Below are 25,354 nucleotides of genomic sequence, written 5' to 3'. Positions count from 1 at the left end.
AGCGGTGCGCGGCTAGAGCGTCCCACCCGGCTTTGGCCGCTGGCCGCTCTAGGCCCGCGTCTCTCTTGTGTCCGCGGCGTCGGCCCAGCGGCTCTGTTTCGCTTTTCCAAGCCCGGCGGAGGCTTCGGCGGGGCGGGAGGATGGCGGAGGCCTCTTCGGCTGCCGCGACGGCCGCCGTCTCCCAGCACCGCTTCTTTTGCCACAGCTGCAAGGGCGAGGTCAGCCCAAAGCTGCCGGTGAGCGCAGGGACCCCCCCTCGCGAAAGACCTGGGGGGGAGGGGCGACCGGGGTTCGTGGGGGGGGGAGGGGAAGGCTGCAACCCCCCCTTCCAAAACGAGGGGAGGGGCGACGAGGTCAGCGAAATCCCCTCCCCCAAATCCCGCTCGCTGCCCCCCCAGGCCTGGGTGGGGGTGGGGATGGGGGGGCACAAGCCCCTTTCCCCAATTTGGCGCCCCCTCCCCCCTCCAGATTGCCCAGATTTGGGGTGGGGGTGGGGGGTGGTCCAAGGAATCCAAAGGCGGCAACAACAGCTTGGGAAAGGCGGAGTTTTTATAACATGTAGCCGAATAAACAGGGTGGGAAGGGGCTTTAGAGGTCATCTAGTCCGACCCCCCCTTTGTTGAAGCAGGAAAGGCTCCAGGCAGCTAAGTCCTCGACTTACGACCACCAGACCCCCCCCCCCTCCTTCGCCCACACGTTTCTGTTGCTCTAAGGGGGACCTCTGCTAAGTTGAATTTGGGCCCCGCTTTACGACCTTTCCTTGCCTCGTTCGTTAAAGCGAATCCCCCCCCCTGCCGTTGGTCGCTAAGTGAAATCTGGCTTCCTGGTTTGATTTTGGCTTGGTTTTGCCCAGATTTGGGGTACGGGGGTGGGCAATGCTGGAGTGGGGAGGGGGGTTTCCAAGGAATCTGAAGGCAGCAGCAGCAGTTGGGAAAGGCGGAGTTTTTATAACATGTAGCAGAATAAACAGGGTGGGAAGGGGCCTTGGAGGTCATCTAGTCCGACCCCCTTGTTGAAGCAGGAAAGGCTCCGTGCAGGTAAGTCCTCGACTTACGACCACTGGGGCGGGGGGGGGGCAACGTTTCTGTTGCTAAGTGAGACCTCTTCTGAGTTGAGTTCGGCCCCCGCTTTACGAATCCCCACCGTTGGTCGCTAAGTGAAATCTGGCTTCCTCATTTGACTTGGCTTGGTTGTCCCCAGATTTGGGGTGAGGGTGGGGATGCTGGAGGGGAGGGGAGTGTCCAAGGAATCCGAAGGCACCAGCAGCAGCAGCTTGGGAAAGGCAGAGTTTGATAACATATAGCCGAATAAGAGGGTGGGAAGGGACCTTGGAGGTCATCTAGTCCAACCCCCTTGTCCAATAAAGAATTGTATTCTATTCTATTCCATTGGAGCAGGGAGGCTCCATACAGGTAAGTCCTCGACTTATTACCACCATTCCCCCCCAACGTTTCTGTTGCTCTAAGCGAGACCTCTGCTAAGTTGAATTTGGGCCCTGCTTTACGACCTTTCCTTGCCTCGTTCGTTAAAGCGAATCGCCACCATCGGTTACCCCCGGTCGCTAAGTGAAATCTGGCTTCCTCGTTGACTTGGTTTAGTTGCAAAAAGAAGATCGCGTGATCCCAGGTTGCGCTGCCACCGTCCTAAATGGGAGTTTACGTTTGCCAAGCGCCTGAATTTTGATCGCGTGATGGCGGGGATGCTGCTAAAGGTGGTGAAAAAAACGGGCCATTGTGGCTTTGAACGGACACTAAGCGAACTGTTGTTAAGTTGAGGACTACCTGTAGCAGAGTTGGGAGGGACCTTAGAGGTCTTCTAGTCCCACCCCCTGTTGAAGCAGGGGACTCTATACCACTCTGGACCAACGGCTGTCCCGTCTCTTCTTGAAAAACCAGTCTTGAAGTACAATTTTTTTTTTTTAAATTTGATTTATATGCCGCCCTTCTCCGGAGACTCAGGGCCTCTTCCAATGCGCTAAGCAATAGCCTTCATACTTTTGTATATAATTATACAAAGTCAGCTTATTGCCCCCACAAACTGGGTCCCCAATTTACCTACCTTAGAAAGGATGGAAGGCTGAGTCAACCTTGAGCCTGGCGAGATTCGAACTTACGGTAATTGCAGACAGCTGGTGTTAATCACAATGCTTTTAGTCTGCTGAGCCACCAGGCCCTTTTGAAGTACAATTGAAGGAATTGAGTATGGATAATCATCATCCCCATTCTAGGCATGGTCTATCCCAGAGGTCAGCAACCTTGTGGCTCTTTCACCTCTGTGCTGCGGCTCCTTGTCACTCAAAATAGGCGTCAAAACCGCCAATGTACGACACCCGCTGACACGTGATTTATTGATCTTTTCAACCCCTGGTAGGCCAACCATGGATAAATCCAAGAAGAAGAAATCAGAAGAAAACAGAACGTTTAATTCGACTACCTATGCTAATTTTGTGGCCGCTCAAGAAATAGTCAGGCACGGGAAGGGTTTTTGTGACTCCCAGTGTTTTCTTTTCTGTGGGAAACGGGCCCAAATGGCTCTTTGAGTGTTTAAGATTGCAGAACCCTGGTCTATCCAATGCTGGTTCAAGGCCTCTTCTGCATATTTCCAACCAATAGAGTTCCTGGGCTTTTCTTTGCCAATTGGCTCCACCCTACTTGCTGATGTCATCGATCCCTCTTGCTTTAGGTCTCTTTGGTGGACGCTTTTGATCCTGTGGGATCCATTCTACGACGGCCTTGGTTCCCCCCTGCCATCGGTTCTTCTTGTTATGGGACCGTTTCATTTCTTTTACTCTCTTGATGGCATCCTGTACTTTCGTTTGTTATCTAATCCACCTGCAGGTTTTCTTATCTTGTCTTCCCATGGTCTTTGTGCCACTCGTAGTTTTTGTGTCGGTGGTGAGGTTACTGTCCAGGTTTTGCTGGCATATGTTAGAGTAGGTGGCACAAACACTGATCGAAATCTTTTCGGGCATAGCGAGAGGTGGTTCTTGAAAATTACATTTAGCTTGGAACAGCTTGCCACCAGAAGTTGTGGGTGCTCCCAACACTGGAGGTTTTTAAGAAGAGACTGGCAGCCCTTTGTCCAAAATGGTACAGAATTAAAACCATGGAAGGCTGACCCTGCAGCCCTATTCAATGCAAGACTCTTAATTTAAAAGCATCCCATTAAATTATTGTCTAATCCAGCCTTTCTCAACCTTGGCAACTTTAAGTCTTGTTCTGCCCCAGCTACGGACCCCAAAGAACGCAGCACACACAAACTCTATACAAAGCTTATTTTACTCAAATAACTTAGTCTTTATCAACCAAAGGCTGTTAATAAACTGTCTCAACAGCCTACCAGAATTCTGAGATAAGGTAATCACAGTCTTACTAGAGTTGGCAGAAAGCCCAGAAACAATTTTGCAGAGAATCCAGACGCGAAGGAGAGTGAACTAAAGTTGTTCCCTACAGCTTGCTGCAAGTGGTGTTCTTCCTTAAATAGGCTAGGGGAGTGGCCAATTAGCCCCAAGCCTTACTCTCGAGGAGACCTCCTCCTGAGGAGCCACTCCTGCCTTTTGGCAGCTCTGCGTGCCCGTGCATCGAGAAGAGGCTCCTCCTCTTCGTCCTCTTCACTTATGGGAGCTTCTGGAGGTTCTGAAGGCCCTGGCTGAATCCCTGCCTCCGGCACTACATCTTCTCCAGCCTCCTCACTGTCCGACTCGAGCGCCAGCTGCACAGACTGCTGGCACAGCGCCACACCAGCCTCCTCGCTGTCTGAATCAGCTACAATCCACACAGGGCGCTAATGGGCCACGACACTTGTGGACTTCAACTCCCAGAATTCCTCAGCCAGCTTTGCTGGTCTAGTCTGTGCTTGGAAATGTATACGTAGAATTCTCCCCGTTTAGGCAGGATTTTTAAAAACATTTAATTGGAATCTGGCTGTCTTGTAGTACGTAGGATTATTGCATGTCCCACATTCTGAGATGGTAGAGAACAGGTCACTCCCAGGGCCCTAGCAGCTAAGGTATATGCTGGTTTAATCTGATGACCTAGTTCAAGCAACCGACTAATGTAAGACCTGGCTTGTTGGAAGCCATCAGACCACAAAGCACATATTTGACAATATTTTGCAAGCCCTGTCATGATACAGGTAATCCTCGACGTACGACCACAATTGAGCCCAGAATTTATGTTGCTGAGCGAGACAACTGAGAGTTTTGTCCCGTCTTACGATTTTAATCTCGCCGCATTTGTTCAAAGAATCGCTGCAGTTATTAGTCACGCAGTCGCTAAGCGAATCTGGCTTCTTTCCCCATATCAACATTGCTGGTCCGAAGGTCACAAAAGAGGATCCCGTGATCCTAGGCACACCACAACCGTCATAAATATGAGTCAGTTGCTGAGCGTCTGAATTTTGATTCCCGTGACCCCACAGGGAAGGCCGTAACGGTCGAAACGTGTGAAAACTGTCTTTTTTCAGTGCCGTTGCAACTTTGAACGGTCACTAAATGAACTGCCGTAAATCAAGGACTATCTATACTCAAGCTGTACGGGAAGGGTGGAGGCCACTTTGTGCTAGTCAGATGAGAACTGGGCTCTTTATATATATATATATATAAAACGTATATATTACAAACAATTCTAAAAATACAAGTTCCAGGTATATTAGTAAAAAAAGAAGCAGACATACTGTGAACTCCGGAACTTAAGATTTTAAAATTTTAAAAGAATTAAAATTTTTATATATATCTATATATCTCTATATCTCTCTCTGTATATATATATAAATATATACGTTTATTGTGTTGTATTTCAGTTCTTGTTAGTTGCTCTGAATTTTATTGGTCAGATGGACAGTTGTAAGACAAGGACTACCACGGAGGTTTTCCCATCAAGAGAACAAGTAGACTAACAAATTGTCCACTTGTCCCTTGCTGGATGGTCAGCCTCCCCCAATACGATAATCTCTGTGTTTGTTGGATATCACGACAGCATTTAACAGGCATTGTAGTTCGACGTATTCGATTGAGCGTTGGAGTGGGGGAACTCGTATCGGTGGCTTTTCCGTCCGTTGTGTCAAGGACTGCGGACATGGGAAATGCTCGAACACGGTCTGTTTCCAAAATAACCTGAGCACTTTTTAATTGGACGTTGAATGGTAACAGGGAGGTGGCCAGGGAAAAGGGGAACTTAATTCTGTGGTGGTGCAACGATTAGAATGCAGGATTGCAGGCTAAACTCTGCTCACTGCCAGCAGTTCGATCCTGACCGGCTCAAGGTTGACTCAGACTTCCATCCTTCCGAGGTCGGTAAAATGAGGACCCAGATTGTTGTGGGCAAGAGGCCGGCTCTGTAAACCGCTCAGAGAGGGCTATAAAGTGGTATATAAATCTAAGTGCTCTTGCTATTCTATTTTATTCTATTCTTATTCTACTATTCTATTCTCTATTTTACATTCTATATATTCTATTCTCTATTTTACATTCTATATATTCTATTCTCTATTTTACATTCTATACAATTCTATTCCTATTTTCTATTCTATTCCATTCTATTCTATTCTATTCTATATTCTATGTTCTACTCTACATTTTATTCTATATTTTATTCTATAGTTATTCCATGTTTTATTTTACATTCTCTATTCTGTTCTGTTCTGTTCTATTCTATTCCATATTTATTATTCTATCCTATTCCTATTCATTCTAATTCTATTATATTCTACATTCTATTCCATTCCATTCCATTCCAATTCACGGTGAAGCTATTGCTGTGGCTATTAATTGCATCTTTTTCAGGCCAAGCCGACAGATTTTGCCTTGCTCTAAAATCTGTACCTGCTTTGTTCTCCGTGAAGGATACTCTTGGAAAAAGAAATGAACCAGGAGTCTTTCTTTGCTAATTAAAACTAAGTGGGATGGGTGACACGTGGTTATTATCGGCTGAAATCTTATGGCCCCGTTTCTTTCTTTCTTTCTTTCTTGGCAGGAATACACATGTCCCCGATGTGAATCTGGCTTTATTGAAGAAGTAACAGATGATTCCAGGTATCTTCCATTTCCTGATAAGCAACAACAAGATGTCCTTTTATATATATATATATATCCTCTCCTCTTCTTTTGAAGGGTGTTTTTCAACCTCGGCAAATTTAAAATATGTGCAATTCTGGGAGTTGAAATCCAGGAACAGGTAGTCCGTGGCTTACGGCCACATTTGAGCCCAAACTTTTTTGTTGCTAAGCGAAACACTTTGCTAAGTGAATGTTGCTTCGATTTATGACTTTCCGTGGCTAAGTGAATCGCCGCAGTTGTTCATTTAGTAACACGGTTGTTAAGTGAATCTGGCTTCCCCATCGACTTTGCTGGTCAGAAGGTCGCAAAAAGGGATGACATGACCCCTGGACACGGCAACTGTCATAAAATGGGAGTCTGTTGCCAAGCCTCTGACCATGGGGGATGCTGCAGTGGTCGTAAGTGTGAAAAGTGGCCATACGTCCCTTTGTCCGTGATGCAACTTTGAACGGTCACTAAATGGAGTCCACTTGCCTCTTGAGAAAAGGCTCTGAGGGGCTTCTGGAGTTCCTCTTGCCCCATACGGATCTTCCATGAAAAAGTTTCCTTTTTGGGTTGGGGGGAGAGACCTCGTATCAGGTCGGAATGGGACAACCCACTGCAGGGACAATTCGACAATTCAGTTTAATTATTTAAACATTACAGTATGTTTTGGACTACAAGATGCACCTGAATTTAGAAGAGGAAAACAAAACAAAACAAAAAAGGTTTTGGCCTCTGCGCGCCCCATTTTCGAGGCTTTTTTTGGCCCAGTTTCGAGGCTTTTTTTGGCCCATTTTCAAGGCTTATTTTGGTCCGTTTTCTAGGCTTTTTTCAGCCCATTTTTGAGGCTTTTTTCGCCTTGTTTTTGAGACTTTTTTCGGCCCGTTTTTGAGGTTTTTTCAGTTTGTTTTTGAGGCTTTTTTGGCCCGTTTTTGAGGCTTTTTTTGGATCATTTTTGAGGCTTTTTTGGCCCATTTTTGAGGCTTTTTTGACCCGTTTTTTGAGGCTTTTTTTGGATCGTTTTTGAGGCTTTTTTGGCCCATTTTTGAGGCTTTTTTTGGATCGTTTTTGAGGCTTTTTTCGGCCCGTTTTTGAGGCTTTTTTCAGCTCATTTTCGAGGCTTTTTTGGCCCATTTTCAAGGCTTTGTTCTGCCTGTTTTTTTCCAAAAAACGGGCTGAAACAAGCTGGAAAAACGGGCTGAAAAAAGCCCTGAAAACAGGCTGAAAAAAGCCCTGAAAAAGGCCAAAGAAAGGCCTGAAAACGGGGTGTGCGGAAACTATAAAAACGGCCGGCGGGTGTGCGGGGCTTCGGCAATATTCGATCTATAAGACACACAGACATTTTCACCCCCTTTTGGGAGACGAAGTGCGTCTTACAGTCCGAGAAATACACCTTTCATTCTGTCCCTCCTTTGGCATCCTTTCTTTCACGATTTTCTTCCACCGTTTCTAACGATATTAGTCTAACTCCCATCCTGCGGTGAGTTGGCCTTGGCGAGGTATCCTAGACCCCCCTATTAGTTTGTTCCCTGGTAAGTTGGTGACGTGGAAGGTGGGAATTTCTGGGAGTTGAAGTCCACCTATCTTAAATGTTGCCAAGGTAACGTTGGAAATCCTTTTAAGTCCCAGTGTTCTTCCCCAACCTATTTTTTTTTTCTCTCTCTCTCTAGTTTTTTAGAAGGCAACAGCAGCGGCAACGATGAAAGTCCTTCCACCCCATTTGCAGAGGTGAGTTTTCCTGTTCTCTCTTTTTTTTTTCTTTCTTCAGCTTTCTACAGCTGTTTCAGGGAGGGGTCCTTCTCTGTCTATCTCTCTCCCCCCTCCTTGAACTACTTTGGTCTGGTTTGGGGTGTGGCTCTTTTTAGGGGACGTAGATTTCAGGGGGACCCCTAGTTTGAAAAAGGCACGGGTGTGAAAAGAACCCTGTTGGACAGTTGAGGAAGTATAACCCTCAGTGGGATGCTTAAAAAAACTAGATAAAACTTTGGATCATTTTCCTCAATAAACCAGTCAACAAATACTGATAATGCTCGTGATATGAGCCAGCCATGTGCAGCAGCTGCCAAAAAAACCAACACAGTTGTAGGCTGCATCAACAGAGGGATAGAATCAAGATCACGGGAAGTGTTCATACCACTTTATTATGCCTTGGTAAGGCCACACTTGGAATCCGGCATCCAGTTTTGCTCGCCACGATGTAAAAAAGATGTGGAGACTCTAGAAAAAGTGCAGAGAAGAGCAACAAAGAAGATTAGGGAACTGGAGGTTTAAATATATAAAGAATGGTTGCAGAAACTGGATATGTCTTATTTAATGAAAAGAAGGACAAGGGGAGACATGATAGCAGTCTTCCAATATCTCAGGGGCTGCCAGAAAGAAGAGGGAGTCAAGCTATTCTCCAAAGCACCTGAGAGTAGGACAAGAAGTAATGGGTGGAAACTAATCAAGGAGAGAAGGAACCAACAAGAAAATTCCAGACAGTTAGGACAATTAATCAGTGGAACAACTTGCCTCCAGAAGTCGTAAATGCTCCAACACTGGATTTTTTAAAGAAGAGATTGGATAACCATTGGTCTGAAGTGGTGTAGGGTATCCTGCCTAAGCAGGGGGTTGGACTGGAAGACCTCGAAGGTCCCTTCCAACTCTGTTATTCTATTCTATTCAACATGATGGGTTGTTTAGTGACTATTAAAAGTTATGATAGAGGCCTTCAAAAGGGACTTACTCTGGTTTTGAAGTTCCGGTGACAATGGGTGCTCGGAACCGGTCCACATTTACAGATTTTTAGAGGGTCCTGCCGTCACATGACCATGATTTACAATGATTGGGCCAGAAACCAATGTTTACATCTGGTTTCCCAGCAAAAAAAACAGTCTACAGCAAAAGCCCCACAGAAGCCTCCCCTATCCTATCCCCTGGTTGCTGTTGTGAAAGTAAAACAGAAACAGAAACTCCTCTCCTCTGCTTGTGTTTTGCATTTGGAACAGATTTCTTTTCAGGTGGGGAGGGGGGGAGTAGAACTCCTTAGCATCAGAGCCTGTTCATCATAATATAGGAAATACTAATGCTCTGATGGTCATTTCGAAAAATCCTTTCTTAGCGAGCACCTAGAAGCCAAGAGGAACGTATGTGGCAAATTTCAAGTTTTGTAGGCTTTACGGTTCTGGAGATTTTGTGATGATGCGTGAGTGGTATTTCGCTTTTATATATATAGATTTTTAGCAAAAGCCGAGCGTACGAGTAGCATCTTCAAGCAAAGAAGCGGCTGACTCTTAGGCTTTGCAAACATGTTGTAAGTCAGACCAAGTATAGCATTGGATCCAAGACACTTTATATTTAGATGGGTGACTGGATACCCCAAGATGCTGTTGTGTGAGACAAGCCTTTGAGTGGGCAGACGCTGGAAGAGGGAAGCTATTCGGAGCTTTCCCGACCATCTCAGCTGCCCGTCTGCCTCCCGCTACCCCTCAGCCAGGGCATTGCTGGCCCTCCCACCTGTTTTGGGGCCAAGCCTGGCAGGGACCCCCCAAACCAGCCAGGTGTGACACATGCTTCAGCAGGAGGTAAGCGTCCTATCCTGGCCTCTGCTGCTGTGTGAGGCAGTCGTCCTGCATGGATAGAGGCTGCCTGTCTCCAGGCTGGGCTCGTCCCTCTCTTTGGAGGCTGAGTTTGCAGACCCCCGTAGGGTGCACAGGTGGGTGGCTGGCTGGCTGGTCGGTGGCTTTATGTGTGGCACGAACCAATCGATGCTTCCTGTGTTTTGAGAACCCAGGCAATGGGGTTAATTCAGTAAGCTGAGTCTCTTCACCGGGGTTTAGAGGGTTGTGAAGATGTGCTGGCAAAGAATAGAATAGAATAGAATAGAATAGAATAGAATAGAATAGAATAGAATAGAATAGAATAGAATAGAATAGAATAATAGAATAGAATTAGAACGCAGAATTAGAACGCAGAATAGAATAGAATAGTAGACTAGACTAGACTAGAATAGAATGTAAAATATAGAATAGAATAAAATGTTAAATATAAAATAGAATACAAAATAGAAAATATAGAATAAAATGTAAAATATAGAATAGAATGTAAAATATAGAATAGAATAGAATAATAGAATAGAAAATGTAAAAAATAGAACAGAATAAAGTGTTAAATATAGAATAGAAAATAGAAAATATAGAATAAAATGCAAAATATAGAATAGAATAATAAAGAATAGAATGTAAAATATAGAATAGAATAAAATGTTAAATATAGAATAGAATACAAAATAGAAAATATAGAATAAAATGCAAAATATAGAATAGAATAATAAAGAATAGAATGTAAAATATAGAATAGAACATAAAAAATAGAATAGAATAGAATGTTAAATATAGAATAGTATACAAACTAGAAAATATAGAATAAATGTAAAAAATACAATAGAATAAAGTGTCAAATATAGAATAGAATAGAAAATATAGAATAAAATGCAAAATATAGAGTAGAATAATATAGAATAGAATGTAAAATATAGAATAGAACTTAAAAAAATAGAATAGAATGTAAAATTTAGAATAGAATAGAATAGAATAATAACTTTATTATTACTTTGTACAATAATCAGCATACCATAAAATGAAATTCCGTTGCGTCCAGCTCTCAAAGGGTTACCGCCTCCAGTATACCTGACATATCCATGACAGAAGAAAGAAATAACTACAGAATTCTGTCCATGCCCACATCTATGATAATTATATTATAATTAGCGGCCTGAGCTCACGCAGCCGCTTTGGTCTGAACGTTATAATTAGTCCTTGGATGCTTCTCCTGCTGTGCTTGGGGATTGCTTGCGTGGCCTGATGCTATCTTTGACAGGCTGCTCTGACTCACGCAGAGCCTCCTTCCGTGTCCTCTTGAATTCCGCCTTTTGAAGCTGTTATTTAAAATATCTATTACAATCCTCTCGGACGGATCTGGAAGGCTCTTGGGCCCACTTGAGTGGTCAACACTCTTGATGTGGCTGCCAACAGGTAGTCCTCGACTTACAACCACAATGGAGCCCAAAATTTCCGTTGCTAAGTGAGACATTGGTACAGTGGGTTTTTGCCTCCATTTTACGACCTTCCTTGCCACCGTCGTTAAGTGAATCACTGCAGTTGATAAGTTAGTAGCATGGTGGTTAAGTGAATCTAGCTTCACCATGGCTGGTCAAAAGGTCGCAAAAGGGCATCACATGACTCTGGGAAACACCGTCATAAATAGGAACCAGTTGCCAAGTATTTGAATTTTGATCCTGTGACGGTGGGGATGCTACAGCGGTCATTCGGACTATAAGACGCACCTTTTTGACTCCCAAAAGGGGGCGAAAATGGCTATGCGTCTTATAGACTGAATATTGCCGAAGCCCCGCCAGCCATTTTTTTGGCCTCCGCACGCCCTGTTTTCAGCCCTTTTTTCAGGCATTTTTGGGCCCATTTTCGAGGCTTTTTTGGCCCATTTTCAGGACTTTTTTTGACCTGTTTTTGAAGCTTTTTCAGCCTGTTTTTGAGGCTTTTTTTTTTTTTGGTCCGTTTTCAGGGCTTTTTTGGCCCGGTTTTGAGGCCATTTTTTGGCTCATTTTTTTCCAAAAAAACCAGCCGAAAAAAGCCTAAAAACCAGGCCAAAACCCCAAAAACCGGCCGAAATAAGCCTCAAAAATGGCCTGAAAAAAGCCTCAAAAAATTGGCCAAAAAGCCTTGAAAACTACCCCAAAAAGCCTTGAAAATGGGCTGAAAAAAGCCTTGAAAACAGGCTGAAAAAAGGCCGGAAAACGGACTGAAAAAAGGCCCAAAAATGACCCCCCCCAAAAAAGCCTTGAAAACGGGCTGAAAAAAGCCTTGAAAACGGGCTGAAAAAAGCCTTGAAAATGGGCTGAAAAAAGCCTTGAAAACGGACTGAAAAAAGCCTTGAAAATGGGCTGAAAAAAGCCTTGAAAACAGGCCGAAAAAAGCCTGGAAAACAGGCTGAAAAAAGCCTGGAAAAGGCCCAAAAAAGATAGGGCAAAACCTTTTTTGTTGTTGTTGTTTTCCTCTTCTAAATTTAGGTGTGTCTTATAGTCCGAAAAATAGTTGCTCAGGATCTTATTGGTCAGATGGACCAATATTATACCAATTAAAATAAATCTATGCAACCTCTAGCACCCCCCAACCCCCAGAATAAACATACTGAAATAATTATTTCAAGCTACGATGTCTTGGTCCCTTTGAGAGTTCTGGCTCAGAGCAATTCAGATGTTTAGGTGTGTAGGCAGTTCTTTTAAAGCTGGTTCCCCCCACACCTCCATCTGTTGATTCTGAATTTAGCCCTCGGGCTCAGCGTGTCAAGCCGCCGTCACTCTTGACCTCAAGCCAGCCGCTTTCCCTGAGCTCATCTTTCATTTGAACTCAACTGGCTCAGACGTGTTGCTTCATGTTGTCTCGGTCGCAAAAGGGGGGAAAGTCCCTGGCCCTCCCAGCCCACCTTAGGCTGACTCTTGAGTCTGGTTGAGCCAGGATCAGTCAATCAGAATAGAGCTGGAAGGGACCTGGGAGGTCTTCTAGTCCAACCCCTGTTCAAGCAGAAGACCCTATACCCGTGTTGGTGAAACTATGGAACGCGTGCCAGAGGTGGCATGTGGTGCCATATCTGTGGGCACGCGAGCGTTGCCCTAGCTCAGCTCCAGCGCGCATGCGTGCTCTGGCCAACTGATTTTCAGGCCTTCCCGGCCCACAGGAAGTTGGGAAATGGGCCGTTTCCGGCCTCCGGAGGGCCTCCAGGGGGATGGGGAAGGCTGTTTTCGCCCTCCCCAGACTCCAAGAAAGCCTCTAGAGCCTGGGAAGAGCAAAAAACGGGCCTTCCGGTCCTACCGGAAGTCAGGAAACAGGCTGTTTCTGGCGTCTAGGGGGTGATGGTGGGGAAGGCCATTTTCGCCCTCTCCAGGCACCAAGAAAGCCTCTGGTGCCTGGGGAGGGTGAAAAACAGGCCTACCAGGCCAACTGGTAACCTTTTTGCCATTGTGTGCCAAAAGCAGGGGGAACGCAGGAGGTCGGGCCATGGGTGGGCATTGAATTATGGGTGTGGCCACGCACGCACGCAACCCCCCGCCCCCCCGCACTCCTCCTGCTTTTGGCACACGACAGCAAAACGTTTAGCCATCACTGCCCTACACCATTCCAGACAAGTAGCTGTCCAGTCTCTTCTTTAAAACGTCCAGTGTTGAAGCACTCACAACTTCTGGTGGCAAGCTGTTCCACTGGTTAATTGTCCTCAACTGTTAACCAATTGTTAACTCCTGAATTCCAGGTTGCTTTTCTCCTTGATCAGTTTCCATCCATTGTTTCTTATCTTGCTTTCTGGTGCTCTGGAAAATAAGTTGACCCCCTCTCCTCTTTGTGGCAGCCCCTCAAATTCTGGAATACTGCTATCACGTCACCCCTAGTCCTTCTTTTCAATCAATTAGACATACCCAATTCCTGCAACCGTTCTTCCTATGTTTTAGCCTCCAGGCCCTTAATCGTCTTAGTCGCTCCTCTTTGCACTTTTTCCAAAGTTTCAGCATTTTTATTTTTATTTTGTAATGTGGTGAAAAGTCAGGAAGCTCCTTGGCCGAGTAAGGCCCGATCCGTTGGAGGCAGCCTTCTGGCTCCATCCATGCTCAAAGAACCACTGCCAGACTCATTAGCTAGCTTGGGAAAAAGCTGTGTTCTACAGGACGCCCAACCGAATTGAGGAAAAGGATGGGACACAACAACGGTCGTAAGTATGAACCAGCTGCCAAGCATCTGAATTTTGATCACACGATCATAGGGATGGTACGAAGGTCATAAGTGTGAAAAATGGTCATAGGTCACTTTTTTCATTGCCGTTGTAATTTTGAACGATTACTAAATGAAGTGTTGTAGGGTGTGGTGCGGTGGCCTAGAGGTGGAGCTCTCGCCTCACAATCGGGAGGCTGTGAGTTCGATCCTAGGTAGAGGCAGATATTTCTCTCTCTCTGGGCACAATGAGAATATATCTGCTGAACAAAACTCCGCATTGGTGACAGGAAGGGCATCTGGCCAGTAAATACTCCGCTGGCTCCATTCAGTTGCCCAGACTCTACCTCGCAAAGGGATTATGGGGTCGTTAAAAGATAATGACTAAATGAACTATTGTAAATCAAGGACTACCTGCGCTAGAATTCACCATAATGCAGGCAAAAGTAACTAGTATTTTAGCCTTTAAGGGAGCCGACTTCAAGCTAAGAGAGTGCCTAGGAAGGATTCCGTGGATGGAAAACATAGAGAGAAAAACAATACAGGATGCTTGGGATACTCTGAAAAATAAGATAATAAAAGCCCAAACGAAAACAATACCACAGAGAAAGAAAAACAAGAGACTCTAGGCAGGAGCAGCATGGCTGCACAAAGAGCTCTCTGACAAGTTGAGGGACCAACAGGACAGGTACAGATAGTCCTTGTCTTACAACCACAACAACACACTTATGTGGTTAAGTGAGAAATTCGTTAAGTGGGTTCTGCTCCATTTTGTGACTTTTCTGCCCACATTTCTTAAGTAAATCCCTGCTGTTGATAAATTAGCCACCCGGTTGTTAAGTGAATCTGGATTCCCCCGTTGACTTTGCTCATCGGAAAGTTGCAAAAGGGGATCACGTGAGCCTGGGACACTGCGACCGTCATAAATACGAGTCCATTGTCAAGGGCCTGAATTTTGATCACTTGGGGGATGCTGCAGCGGTGGTTACTGTGAAAAACGGTCATTGGTCACTTTTTTCAGTGCCGTCGTAACTTTGGAGGGTCGCTAAACGAACTTACCTGTATAAAAATTGCTTTCTGGTAAAAGAAAAACGTGCTTTCCCCTCGGGCGGAGTTTTCGTTGTGCCTCTACGCCAGTTCCGACTCTTTTCCTAAACTTTCCGTCTCCCTTCCCTCAGTTCTGGGACCAGCTGGATCGTTCCATGGTCTTTCCATTCCTGAGCAGCTCTCTGGACCACAACGGCAGGGACAACGAGAGGGGCCACCAAGCCCATGCGGACCTTTGGGGACCAAGCCGACCCCCGCGACTGCCCATGGCCCGGAGGTATCGGCCCCGCCTCAGCACACGGCCAGATCGGTCGCCGGCCATTGAAGGGTAAGAACCGAAGGGGCGAGTCCAGCTCTCTGTGCAGAAGAGAGAGGGGTCTGTCCAGCTTGTTAAAGAAAGGGGGTTATTTCCCCGAGCGAAGGTAAAAACAAGGGCCAGTGGAGGGAGTCCTCAACTTAATGGCCATTTATTGAGCCCAACATTGCTAAGTGAAACATTCGTGAAGTGAATTTTGAAACCCGTTTGACGACTTTTCTCAACCACATTTGTTAAGTGAATCACTGCCGTTGTTCAATTAGTAACACGGTTTTGTTAAGTGAATCTGGCTTCCCCAGGGTTGTGGCCTGTACGCAGCCTGTGCGGCTGGTGGCTGATTCAGACAGCGAGGAGGCTGGTGTGGTGCTGCGCCAGCAGCCTGTGCAGCTGGCACCCGAGTCGGACAGTGAGGAGGCTGGAGAAGTTGTGGTGCCAGAGGCGGGGATTCAGCCAGGGCCTTCAGAACCTCCAGAAGCTCCCATAAGTGAAGAGGAAGAAGAGGAGGAGCCTCTTCTCGATGCACGGGTGCGCAGAGTGGCCAAAAGGCAGGAGTGGCTCCTCAGGAGGAAGTCTCCTCGAGAGTAAGACTTGGGGTTAATTGGCCACTCCCTTAGCCTATTTAAGGACGGACAACGACTGAGGCAATTTGCAGGGAACAACTTCGTTCACTCTCCTTCGCGTCTGGATCTTAGTTCTCTGCAAATTGCTTCTGGGCTTTCTGCCAACCATAGTAAGATTACGATTATCTATTCTTTGGATTCTTGTAGGCTGTTAAGAAAGTTCATTAACAGCCTTTGTTTGGGGAAAAAAACCCGATTTAATTTAGTAAAACTAAGGTTTGTACAGATTTTGTGTGTGTTGCGTTCTTTGGAGTCCGTAGGTGTGGCAGAACACCCATTGACTTGCTTCCCAGAAGGTCTGTTTTAGAACGAATGAGCCGGAAGGGACCTTGGAGGTCTTTCTAGTCCAGCCCCCCTACTCAAGCAAAAGGTCGCAAAAAAGGGGATCACGTGACCCTGGGGACACTGCAGCCGTCATAAATATGAACCAGTTGCCAACTCCCTGAATTTTGAATCACGTGACCGTGGGGATTGCTGCGGAGGTTTTAACGGTGGGAAGTGGTCCTAAGCCCCTTTTTAGTGCTGTTGTGACTTTGAACGGTCACTAAATGAACCGTTGTAAGTTGAGAACAACCTGTAGTTTTCATAATGATCCTACCTGGGCTCGGACAGCCTGCTCAGCATTGTACAACCAATATTAGTCGTCGTGCCCTTTGCCCAGAGAGGGGGTATTGCTTCCTGAATCTCTTAAGATGAACTTGTTCGTTCTGACCTAAACTTCCCCAAACCACGACATAGACTCCTTGTCCCGACAAAAAAAACCCTTTTTATTAAGTGACTGTGAATTCCTCTCATTCACATCCAGCAAAGTCTTTCAAGGGAGAATTTACAGTCACAGACCTTATCTGGCTTGGAGAGCTGCCAGGCCGATATCTTCAAAACTTGGCAAGGAGTCACGAACCAATTAAGCAAACTAATTGTCTCCTGCAAACTCCACTCCCCTTTCGCTCCTCTTTTATTCCCTCTGGGAGGGGCCATTCACCGTCCAGCTGTGGCTTTACTCCTGAGTCGACCCTTGTTCTTTAGCTGTTCCCTTCGTCTGGCAACTCTGCGCATGCGCACACTGGGAACAGGCTCCAGCTCTTCTTCTGCCTCACTGATACCTGACTCCGAAGGCAGCTGATAACTGTTAGATGGCCCTGGCCCCCTCTGCCTCCGACGCAGAGCCCTCGTCAGAGCCCTCCCCAGGCTCCAGGACTGGCCCATGTTCCTCCCCAACCTCCTCACTGTCCGAATCTGCTGCCAGCTCCGCTGGCGGGCCATAACAGCCAAAAAACATCTTTGTGGTATCAGCAGATGGGCTTCCTCTCGGCCAGGTAGCAACCTCCCTGAATACAGCTGCTCCTTTCTTACCTGTGACTTTTTCCTCTGTTATTTCCACCTGATAAATCACCCCCCCCCCCGGAGCAGAATAATTCAGCAGATCTTCGCTGGCTTCTTTGCAAATTCAGCAGTTCCTGGATCGCCGCCTCCATCTTTCTCCTGGTGAGTGACGTCTAACTCCTGGCGACAATTGTGTGCCCTTCAGCGCTTAGATTTAGGCGTGGGGTGAATATGTGAAGTTGAGGTTGCTCTGGGACTCTAATCGGGTGGGGACCTGTTCAAGCCGCTTCTCGGCTCCGACCCTAGGAAGGGAGGACTGGAAGCTTCAAGAGGGAAGATGCTTTGAATCTCAGGCAGGTAATTTCCCCCACCTCTTCGTCTCCGGGTCTTCGGTCCCGTTCCAGGAGTGGCTTTGCAGAATCGGCCAACTCGCCACAGCCAATTCCACAGCCAACTCACCACAGGAATAACTCTCTGCGAGACAATTCAACAATTCAATTATTTAACAATATTTTTAAAAAAAAATATTTTAATTTTTGTCATTCGCATTTCACTTTGTCCCTGGAGTGCTGCGGTGGCCTAGAAGTGGAGCTCTCGCCTCACAATCAGGAGGCTGTGGGTTCGATCCTAGGTAGAGGCAGATATTTCTCTCTCTGGGAATGATGAGACTATATCTGCTGAACAAAACTCTGCATTGGCGACATGAAGGGCGTCCGGCCAGTAAATACTCTGCTAGCTCCATTCAGTTGCCCAGACTCCACCTCGCAAGGGATTATGGGGTTGTTAAATGATGAAGATTTCATTTTGTCCCTCCTTCGGCATCCTTTCTTTCATGATTCTGCTCGCTGTTTTTTAGATATTAGCGTGAGTTGTCCTTTGATGAGTTGGCTGCGGCGAGTTGGCCATGGCGCATAGTCGTAGACCCAGAACGGAGGTCTGGAAGCTTGTTTGAGGGAAGATGGCTTGAATTTCAGCCAGACGATTCCCCTTCCTCTTCATCTCCGGGTCTTTGGTCCTGCTCCAGCCCTGGCTTTGAAAGTGGCCAACCTCCCCTATTTCCACAACTCCTGCATCCTAGTTATCCTTGGAGAATTGTGCTGACCATTGCAGTTCCTCCTCGGACCCGGAACTTCTTCTCCTAGTGTCGTTTTCCTGACTAGGAGTTGCAGAAAATGACGGCTTGCCGGGGGAGGGGGTGGCAGCCAAGAGGGCTGGAAGTTCCTTGTCCACCATATGGGGCTTGTAAGCTGAGGGAGGGAAAGCAGCTCTTTCCCCCAGGCCCCTCCGTTGAGCTCCCTTTTCTTTCACTCCCTCCAGGGGAGGCATGCAGGGCAGGCTGCACTCTAGCTTTGGGGACTACGCGTGGGACCAGAACGGCCTCGATGCTGTCTTGACCCAGGTAAAGGCACCGGCCAGCGGGCCCCGGGCAAAGCTGCCCTTCTCCTCCGGCAGGGACACCTGTGGGGCACCTGTCCTGACACCTGGGGCAGTGCTGGGCCTTCTCTTCCCTTGCCACACGGTCTCCCTTTTGTTTGTCCACATCCCCTCAGCCGGCCCGTCTCTCTCGCTGGCCATTGCAAAAGGGGACCTGCGTCATTTGGAGCTCAGCGCCGAAAGCAGACTCACACCGACTAGCACACAGGCTAGATCCGTGATGGCGAACCTATGGCAGAGCCCTGTCTGTGGGCATGCGTGCCGTCACCAGCTGCTCGCCGGAAAACGGCCTGAAAACAGCCCAGAAAACAGCCAAAAAAAACCAGACCGTTTTCCAGGCTATTTTTCAGGCCAAAAAGTGCCGAAAAAAAGCCGAAAAACAGCCTGGAAAATGGCCAAAAAACAGGCCAGTTTCAGCTTCCAGCACCAACTTCCGGTCCCGAAGTTGGCAAACGGGCCGTTTTTTCACCTCCGGGGGAGTGGGGGAGGCCGTTTTCACCCTCCCCAGACTCCTAGAGCGGCTCGGGAGGCTGGGGACAGCAAAAAACGGGCCTTCCGGTCCCACCAGAAGTTAGCAAATGGACTGTTTCTGGCCTGCGGAGGGCTTCCGGGTGGGGGGAGGGGAGGCTGTTTTTGCCCTCCCCAGGCTCCAAGAAAGGCTCTGGAGGCAGATGAGGGAGTAAAATGGATCTACCGGGCCATCGCGTGCCAGTAACGGGGAGCCGCGGGGACGGGGCGCATCAAATTATGGGTGTGGGCAAGCACGCATGCGACCTCCCCCGCCCCTCCCTCCTGGCACACAATGGCAAAAAGGTTACCCATCACTGTGCTAAGCCATGGGTATACAAACATGCGCACACATACAGACACAAAATAAAACACACCTACTGTGTTTCACCGAAAATAAGACCCTGTCTTATATTTTTTTGAACCCTGAAATAAGCACTTGGCCTTATTTTCGGGAAGATCTTACTATTTTGGGGCGCGTGAAGCAAGACGGGGATCCTCTTGCCGTCTTACCTGATTTCCAGCTCTGTCTCCCTAACCAGAGGAAACGGCAGGGACCGGCTGAACATGCAGTTTAGATATTTTCGAGGAGGGCTTATTTTCGGCGGGGGGCTTATTTTAGCACATGCGCTCAAAAGCCTGATTGGGCTTATTATCCGGGGAGGTCTTATTTTCGGGGAAACAGGGTAGTTAAGGTGAAGCTAACAAAGCTATACACGTTGTGGACTAGTTCATGAGCCGGATAAGTAGGTTGTGTGAATGCAGATACTGAAACAAGTGGCCTGATCGAAACTTGACGCTGGCACACAATGTTGATTTCTAATTTGGCATGATATACAGATCCACCTACTTGGGCTTGGCATCATTGTGTGACAATTGAGCCACTCTGATTATTCAACTAACTGAAACCATTCTGGTTTAACGTCGTCCTTGAAGGCGATCTGTGTCGTCGCAGGTTTTTTAAGATCAGGTCTTAAAAAGATGGCCGCCAGTCAAATTCCTCTGAAATACAGCTAGTCCTCGACTTAACGACCACAATTGAGCCCATATTTGTCTAAGTGAGAAATTCGTTAAGTGAATTTTGTCCTGGGTTTTTTTTTTTTTTGGACTTTTCTTGCCAAATTGAAGCCAATCACTGCGGTCCTTAAATTAGTCACACAGTTGTTAAGTGAATCTGGCCTCCCCATCCCCACTAACTTTGCTTGTCAGAAGGTCATAAAAGGGGATCACGTGACTACCCCCCCCCGGGGGGGAGGACACTGCGACCGTCACAAATGTGAGTCGGTTGTCAAGCCTCCGAATGTTAATCAGATGACCCTGCAGTGGGTCATAAGTGTGAAAAATGGTCGTCAGTCACATTTCTCGATGCCGTTGTAACTTTTGAACGTTCACTGAGTGGACTGTGGTAAATCGAGGACCACCTGTACAGTTTTGATCTGCTTGGAATAACAGTGAGGGGACGTTGGTTCAGCCAGAACTACTACGAGAGTCTGTCTGGTTAACGTCCTGGAAGAGCTGCCTAGGCCTGTGATGGCGAACCTTTTTGCCATCGCATGCCAGGAGCAGGGGGGGAGGGCGTGTATGCGCCCCACTCCTGCGCATATGCGCGTGACCCCCCTCCTCTCCCCACTCCTGGCACGCGATGGCCCATTTTTTTTCTCCCCAAGCTCCAGAGCCTTTCTAGGAGCCTGGGGAGGGCAAAAACAGCCATCCCCAATCCGCCCTCTGGAGGCAGGAAATGTCCTGTTTGCCAACTTCCGGTCCCACCAGGCTCCTAGAAAGACTCTAGAGGCTGGGGAAGAGCAAAAAACGGGCCTTCCGGTCCCACCGGAAGTTGGCAAACGGGCCATTCCCTGCCTCCGTGGGATGGGTGGGGTGGGGAAGGCCGTTTTCGCCCTCCCCAAGCTCCTAGAAAGGCTCTGCAGGCAGGCTGGGGGGGAGAGAGAAAAACGGGCCTTCCCCACCACCACCCCAGGCCTTCCGGAGGCAGGAAACGGCCTGTTTTCCTACTTCCAGTGGGCCCAGAAGGCCCGAAAATTAACTGGCGTGCCAGAGCTGAGCTCGCGTGCCCTCCGATATGGCTACGCGTGCCACCTGTTGCACCCGTGCCATAGGTTCGCCATCACGGTCATAGGCCCTCTTAGGATTTTGAGTGCAGTGCTGCCGTAGAGTCCTACTGACTGTTGAGACCCGAAGTTCTGGAAGCTTCTGCCTTCTGGACCAAAGGTGCTTTTTTTCAAGAGGCAACTGGACTTCCTTGTTTATCTTTGAAGACATTTCACTTCTCATCCAAGGAGCTTCTTCAGCTCTGATTGGATGGTGGAGAATGGAAGGATTGATACTCCTTGCAGACAGCTGGTCGTTTGCATCCTTTGAGAGAGCCGTTGAGGCCACTTGGAGGTTTATCTTTGTCCTCAGATAAATGGGTCCTTCCACACTCCATTTGCACTACTCAGGTGGCCCTGAGGACACAGATAAACCTCCAAGTGGCCTCAAACTTTGGGACAACCATGACCTGGAGGGCTTGAGAATCTCCGTAGACTTCCTGCCTTCTGAAGGAACGTGCATTTTTTTTTTAAAGCTTTTGGCAAGTGATCCTCATGCAGGTGTGTTCTGGGAGGGGCCCTCCAACCTGTCCTCTTCGGGTGCAGAGAAAGGTGCCTCCCACCTACTTTGCAACGGTCAGCACCTCAGCCTTAAGGCCTCTCCTCTTGGGTAACCACCACCTCCTCTCTTGCAGCTTATGGGACACTTGGAAAATACAGGGCCTCCCCCAGCGGAGAAGGAGAAAATTTCTTCCCTCCCGACAGTGACCGTCACTCAGGAACAAGTGGGTAAGTTCCGGCTTTCATCAGTTTTTTGGGCTTCTCCAGAGCAAGCCTTTCCTTTCCTTTCCTTTCCTTTCCTTTCCTTTCCTTTCCTTTCCTTTCCTTTCTTTTTTAATTTTTTTGATTTATATGCCGCCCTTCTCCGGAGACTCAGGGCGGCTTACAATGCATTAAGCAATAGCCTTCATACTTTTGTATATTTTATACAAAGTCAGCTTATTGCCCCCACAAACTGGGTCCTCATTTTACCTACCTTAGAAAGGATGGAAGGCTGAGTCAACCTTGAGCCTGGTGAGAATTGAACTCGCAGTAATTGCAGGCAGCTGGAAGCTAAATACTATCTTTAACAGTAGCATTAGTCTGCTGCGCCACTCAGGCTCCCTTTCCTTTCCTTTCCTTTCCTTTCCTTTCCTTTCCTCTTTCCTCTCCTCTTTCTTTTCCTCTCCTTTCCTCTCCCCTCTTTTCCTTTCCTCTCCTCTTTCCTTTCCTCTCCTCTTTCCTCTCCCCTCTCCTCTTCTCCGCTTTCCTTTCCTCTCCTCTCTCCTTTCCTCTCCTCTCCCTTCCTTTCCTCTCTTCTCCTCTCCCCTTTCCTTTCCTTTTCCTTCCCTTCCTTTCCTCTGTCCTTCTTCCCTCTCCTCCCCTCCCCTCTTTTATTTTCTCTCTCTCTTTCTTTTCTTTTTCATCCCACCAGCATACAATAGAACACACCAGTCATTTTCTGGGAGGGGTCTTAAGCAGGGGTGTCAAATTCAATTTCATTGAGAGCTGCACCAGGCTTGTGTTTGAGCTTGCGGGGGGGGGGGGGCAGGATGAGCATGGCCAGTTCGATGTCACTTATGTTGGTGGTGCCTGTGGCGGCCTGAGCCACAGGATCCTTTTCCTTTCCGTATCTTTTTTTTTTCTTTTGGGATGCTTTTCTGTCTCTTTGCTTTTCCTGGGAGTTACAACTCCAAAGCCACATTGTTCCCTCTGCTTCTCACCAACTGCCGCCCTGAGTCTTCGGAGAGGGGCGGCATACAAATTGAATTAATAAATAAAATAAATAAATGAACTTTTGCTTTCGTCTCTTTAGCAGCTGGCATCCTTCCGGCACCATCCTTGCTCTGCTTAAATGCCTCGATCCCCCCAAAACGTTTCCCTTTTCCGTTGATCTCTTTTTGCTTTTGAAACCTCCTCCCTCTGGCCGCTGGCACTAACATTTCCCCCCACCACCACCTTCCCACAGATACGGGTTTGGAGTGTCCCGTGTGCAAAGAAGACTACACCATGGCGGAGCAGGTCCGGCAACTTCCGTGCAATCACTATTTCCATAGCAGCTGCATTGTGCCATGGCTGGAACTGGTGAGTCTCTGCACGGGCAGATGGGATGTTGGGGGGGAGGGAGGCGTTATCCCTGGCTCTGGGGCAGGAAATGTGAGGCGCCACCACAGCAAATAGAAATAACACTTAAGACTTATATACCGCTTCACAGTGCTTTTACAGCCCTCTTTAAGCGGTTTACAGAGTCAGCATATTTGCCCCCCAACAGTCTGGGTCCTCATTTTACCCACCTCGGAAGGACGGGAAGGTTGAGTCGACTTTGAACCGGTCAGGATTGAACTGCTGGCAGTGGGCAGAGTTAGCCTGCAATATTGCATTCTAAAAGGAAGGAAGGAAGCTTATATACCGCTTCACAATGCTTCTACAGCCCTCTCTTAAGTGGTTTACAGAGTCAGCCTATTACCCCCAACAATCTGGGTCCTCATTTTACCCACCTCGGAAGGATGGAAGACTGAGTCAACCTTTAGGAGGGAGGGAAGGAGGGAGGGAGGAAGGAAGGAAGGAAGGAAGGAAGGAAATAGCACTTAGACTTATATACCACTTCACAGTGCTTTTTCAGCCCTCTCTAAGCAGTTTACAAAGTCAGTCTCTTGCCCCCCAACAATCTGGGTCCTCATTTTACACACCTTGGAAGGACGGAAGGCTGAGTCAACTTTGAGCCTGGTGAGATTTGAACTGCTGAACTGCAGGCAGCCGGCAGTCAGCAGAAGTTAGCCTGCAGTACCGCACTCTAACCACTGCGCCACCGCGGCTCTGTATCTGAACCACTAAGAAGCCACCAGAAGAGAACATCCTTCCTCCCAGGGGGGGAATTTGATTTTCGGTCCCAGTCGCTCACCCGCATGCTTGTTTTTCCTTCTTTCGCCAGCACGACACGTGTCCCGTGTGCCGGAAGAGCCTGAACGGGGAGGACTCCGCTCAGCGAGCCGCGAACACGGAGGCCTCCACCAGCAACTCCTTTAGCAGCCCGAGCCACCTGCATGACCGATGGACTTTCTGAAGGCCTCCTCCATCCCCCAGGGCCGCTGGGGGAGAGAGAGCGAGAGAAGGGCAAAGCGAGGAGCCCGTCGCCTTCTTGGCTACAGATGTAAATTGTACGATAACTCAACCACACAAAGCGAGTAGCGAGAAGAGAGAAAGCGGGCCCAAGCGGCCTTTCCCCCCACCCCCCTCCCCATCGAAGCCTGGCCACCCCCCCTCTTCTGAAAAACGGCCACCGAGGAAACACCTCTTGAAGCTTCAGGTCCGGAGAGGCCACGTTAGTGCTTGCAGGGTGGGAGTGGCGTCTATTAAAGCTTGTGGACTTTTTTCCCCCCCTCTGATATCTGTACTGATTGCTGGCTGTCCACCTTAACGTCCTTTTCTGGACGTGGACAAGGGAACACAAAAGCTCAAGAGAGCCTTTCGGGCTTTAAAACGTGGCATGGTTGGCAGAGGCTGGTGGGGTTCCCTTTACGTTTGGCCGATGGGTGTCTTGGGTTCAGAAGTGGGGGGGAAAGGAGAAGGGAAGCCCCCTCCCCCCGCCCTCCCCTCACTCCAGGTTTCCGTGGAAGCAAACGGGCCACGCTTCTCCGAGCGAGGAAGGTGTTGCTGTGGCTGGATTCCTTTGCTCGAACTGAAATATCCACCGGTCCAGTTCGGTTCCTTGCTGTCAAACGGACTCCATTTGTCTTTCACGGCAGAAATGATTTTTGTCAGGTATTCCTCCATATCGAAAACGCGAATACCATTACTTAAAATATCAAGAAGAACGCGACTTGTCTCTTTTTTTTCTCTCTCTCTCCCCCCGCACCCCCCCCCCGCTCTTCAACTTTCGTACGCCGCCGTTGTGTTCTCCTCTGCTTTTGAACCTCTTGATCAGGGGTGAAATCCAGCAGGTTCTGGAGAACCTGTAGTGGAAATTTTGAGCAGTTCGGAGAACCGGCAAATGCCACCTCTGGCTGGTCCCAGACTGGGGTGGGAATGGAGATTTTGCACTATCCTTCCCCTGGAGTGGGGAGGGAATGGAGATTTTGCAATATCCTTCCCCCAGGAGTGGGGTGAGAATGGGGATTTTGCAATATCCTTCCCCTGGGGAGGGAATGGAGATTTTACAGTATCCTTCCCCCAGGAGTGGGGAGGGAATGAGGATTCTGCAGTATCCTTCCCCTGGAGTGGGGAGGGAATGG

At 48.0% G+C, this 25,354-nt stretch overlaps 1 protein-coding gene across 1 annotated transcript; it reads left to right on the top strand.

Annotated features, from left to right (window-relative positions):
- Positions 1-73: 73 nt before the first annotated feature.
- Positions 74-24,937, top strand: RNF115 (ring finger protein 115). Its single transcript, XM_070950521.1, has 9 exons — positions 74-236; positions 5,973-6,031; positions 7,708-7,765; positions 14,970-15,166; positions 17,185-17,259; positions 18,415-18,496; positions 21,779-21,872; positions 23,092-23,207; positions 24,055-24,937. Exons 1-9 carry the CDS (start codon positions 141-143, stop codon positions 24,184-24,186), a joined length of 909 nt encoding a protein of 302 aa, XP_070806622.1. The 5' UTR covers positions 74-140; the 3' UTR covers positions 24,187-24,937.
- Positions 24,938-25,354: the final 417 nt, after the last annotated feature.

The sequence above is a fragment of the Pituophis catenifer genome, unplaced genomic scaffold, assembly GCF_029215685.1.
Source record: "Pituophis catenifer annectens isolate HBS135680 unplaced genomic scaffold, rPitCat1.0.hap2 SCAF_10, whole genome shotgun sequence".
Taxonomy (NCBI): domain Eukaryota; kingdom Metazoa; phylum Chordata; class Lepidosauria; order Squamata; family Colubridae; genus Pituophis; species Pituophis catenifer.
Note: the sequence above shows the minus strand (reverse complement) of the source record. Positions and strands in the feature narration are given on the sequence as shown.

What these genes read in the sequence shown, in the direction of transcription:
- RNF115 (XM_070950521.1), top strand. Translation starts at nt 141, where the DNA reads ATGGCGGAGGCCTCTTCGGCTGCCGCGACGGCCGCCGTCTCCCAGCAC. An exon ending in AGGTCAGCCCAAAGCTGCCG is followed by an intron (nt 237 to 5,972) that starts GTGAGCGCAGGG and finishes CTTTCTTGGCAG; the next exon opens with GAATACACATGTCCCCGATG. An exon ending in CTTCCACCCCATTTGCAGAG is followed by an intron (nt 7,766 to 14,969) that starts GTGAGTTTTCCT and finishes CCCTTCCCTCAG; the next exon opens with TTCTGGGACCAGCTGGATCG.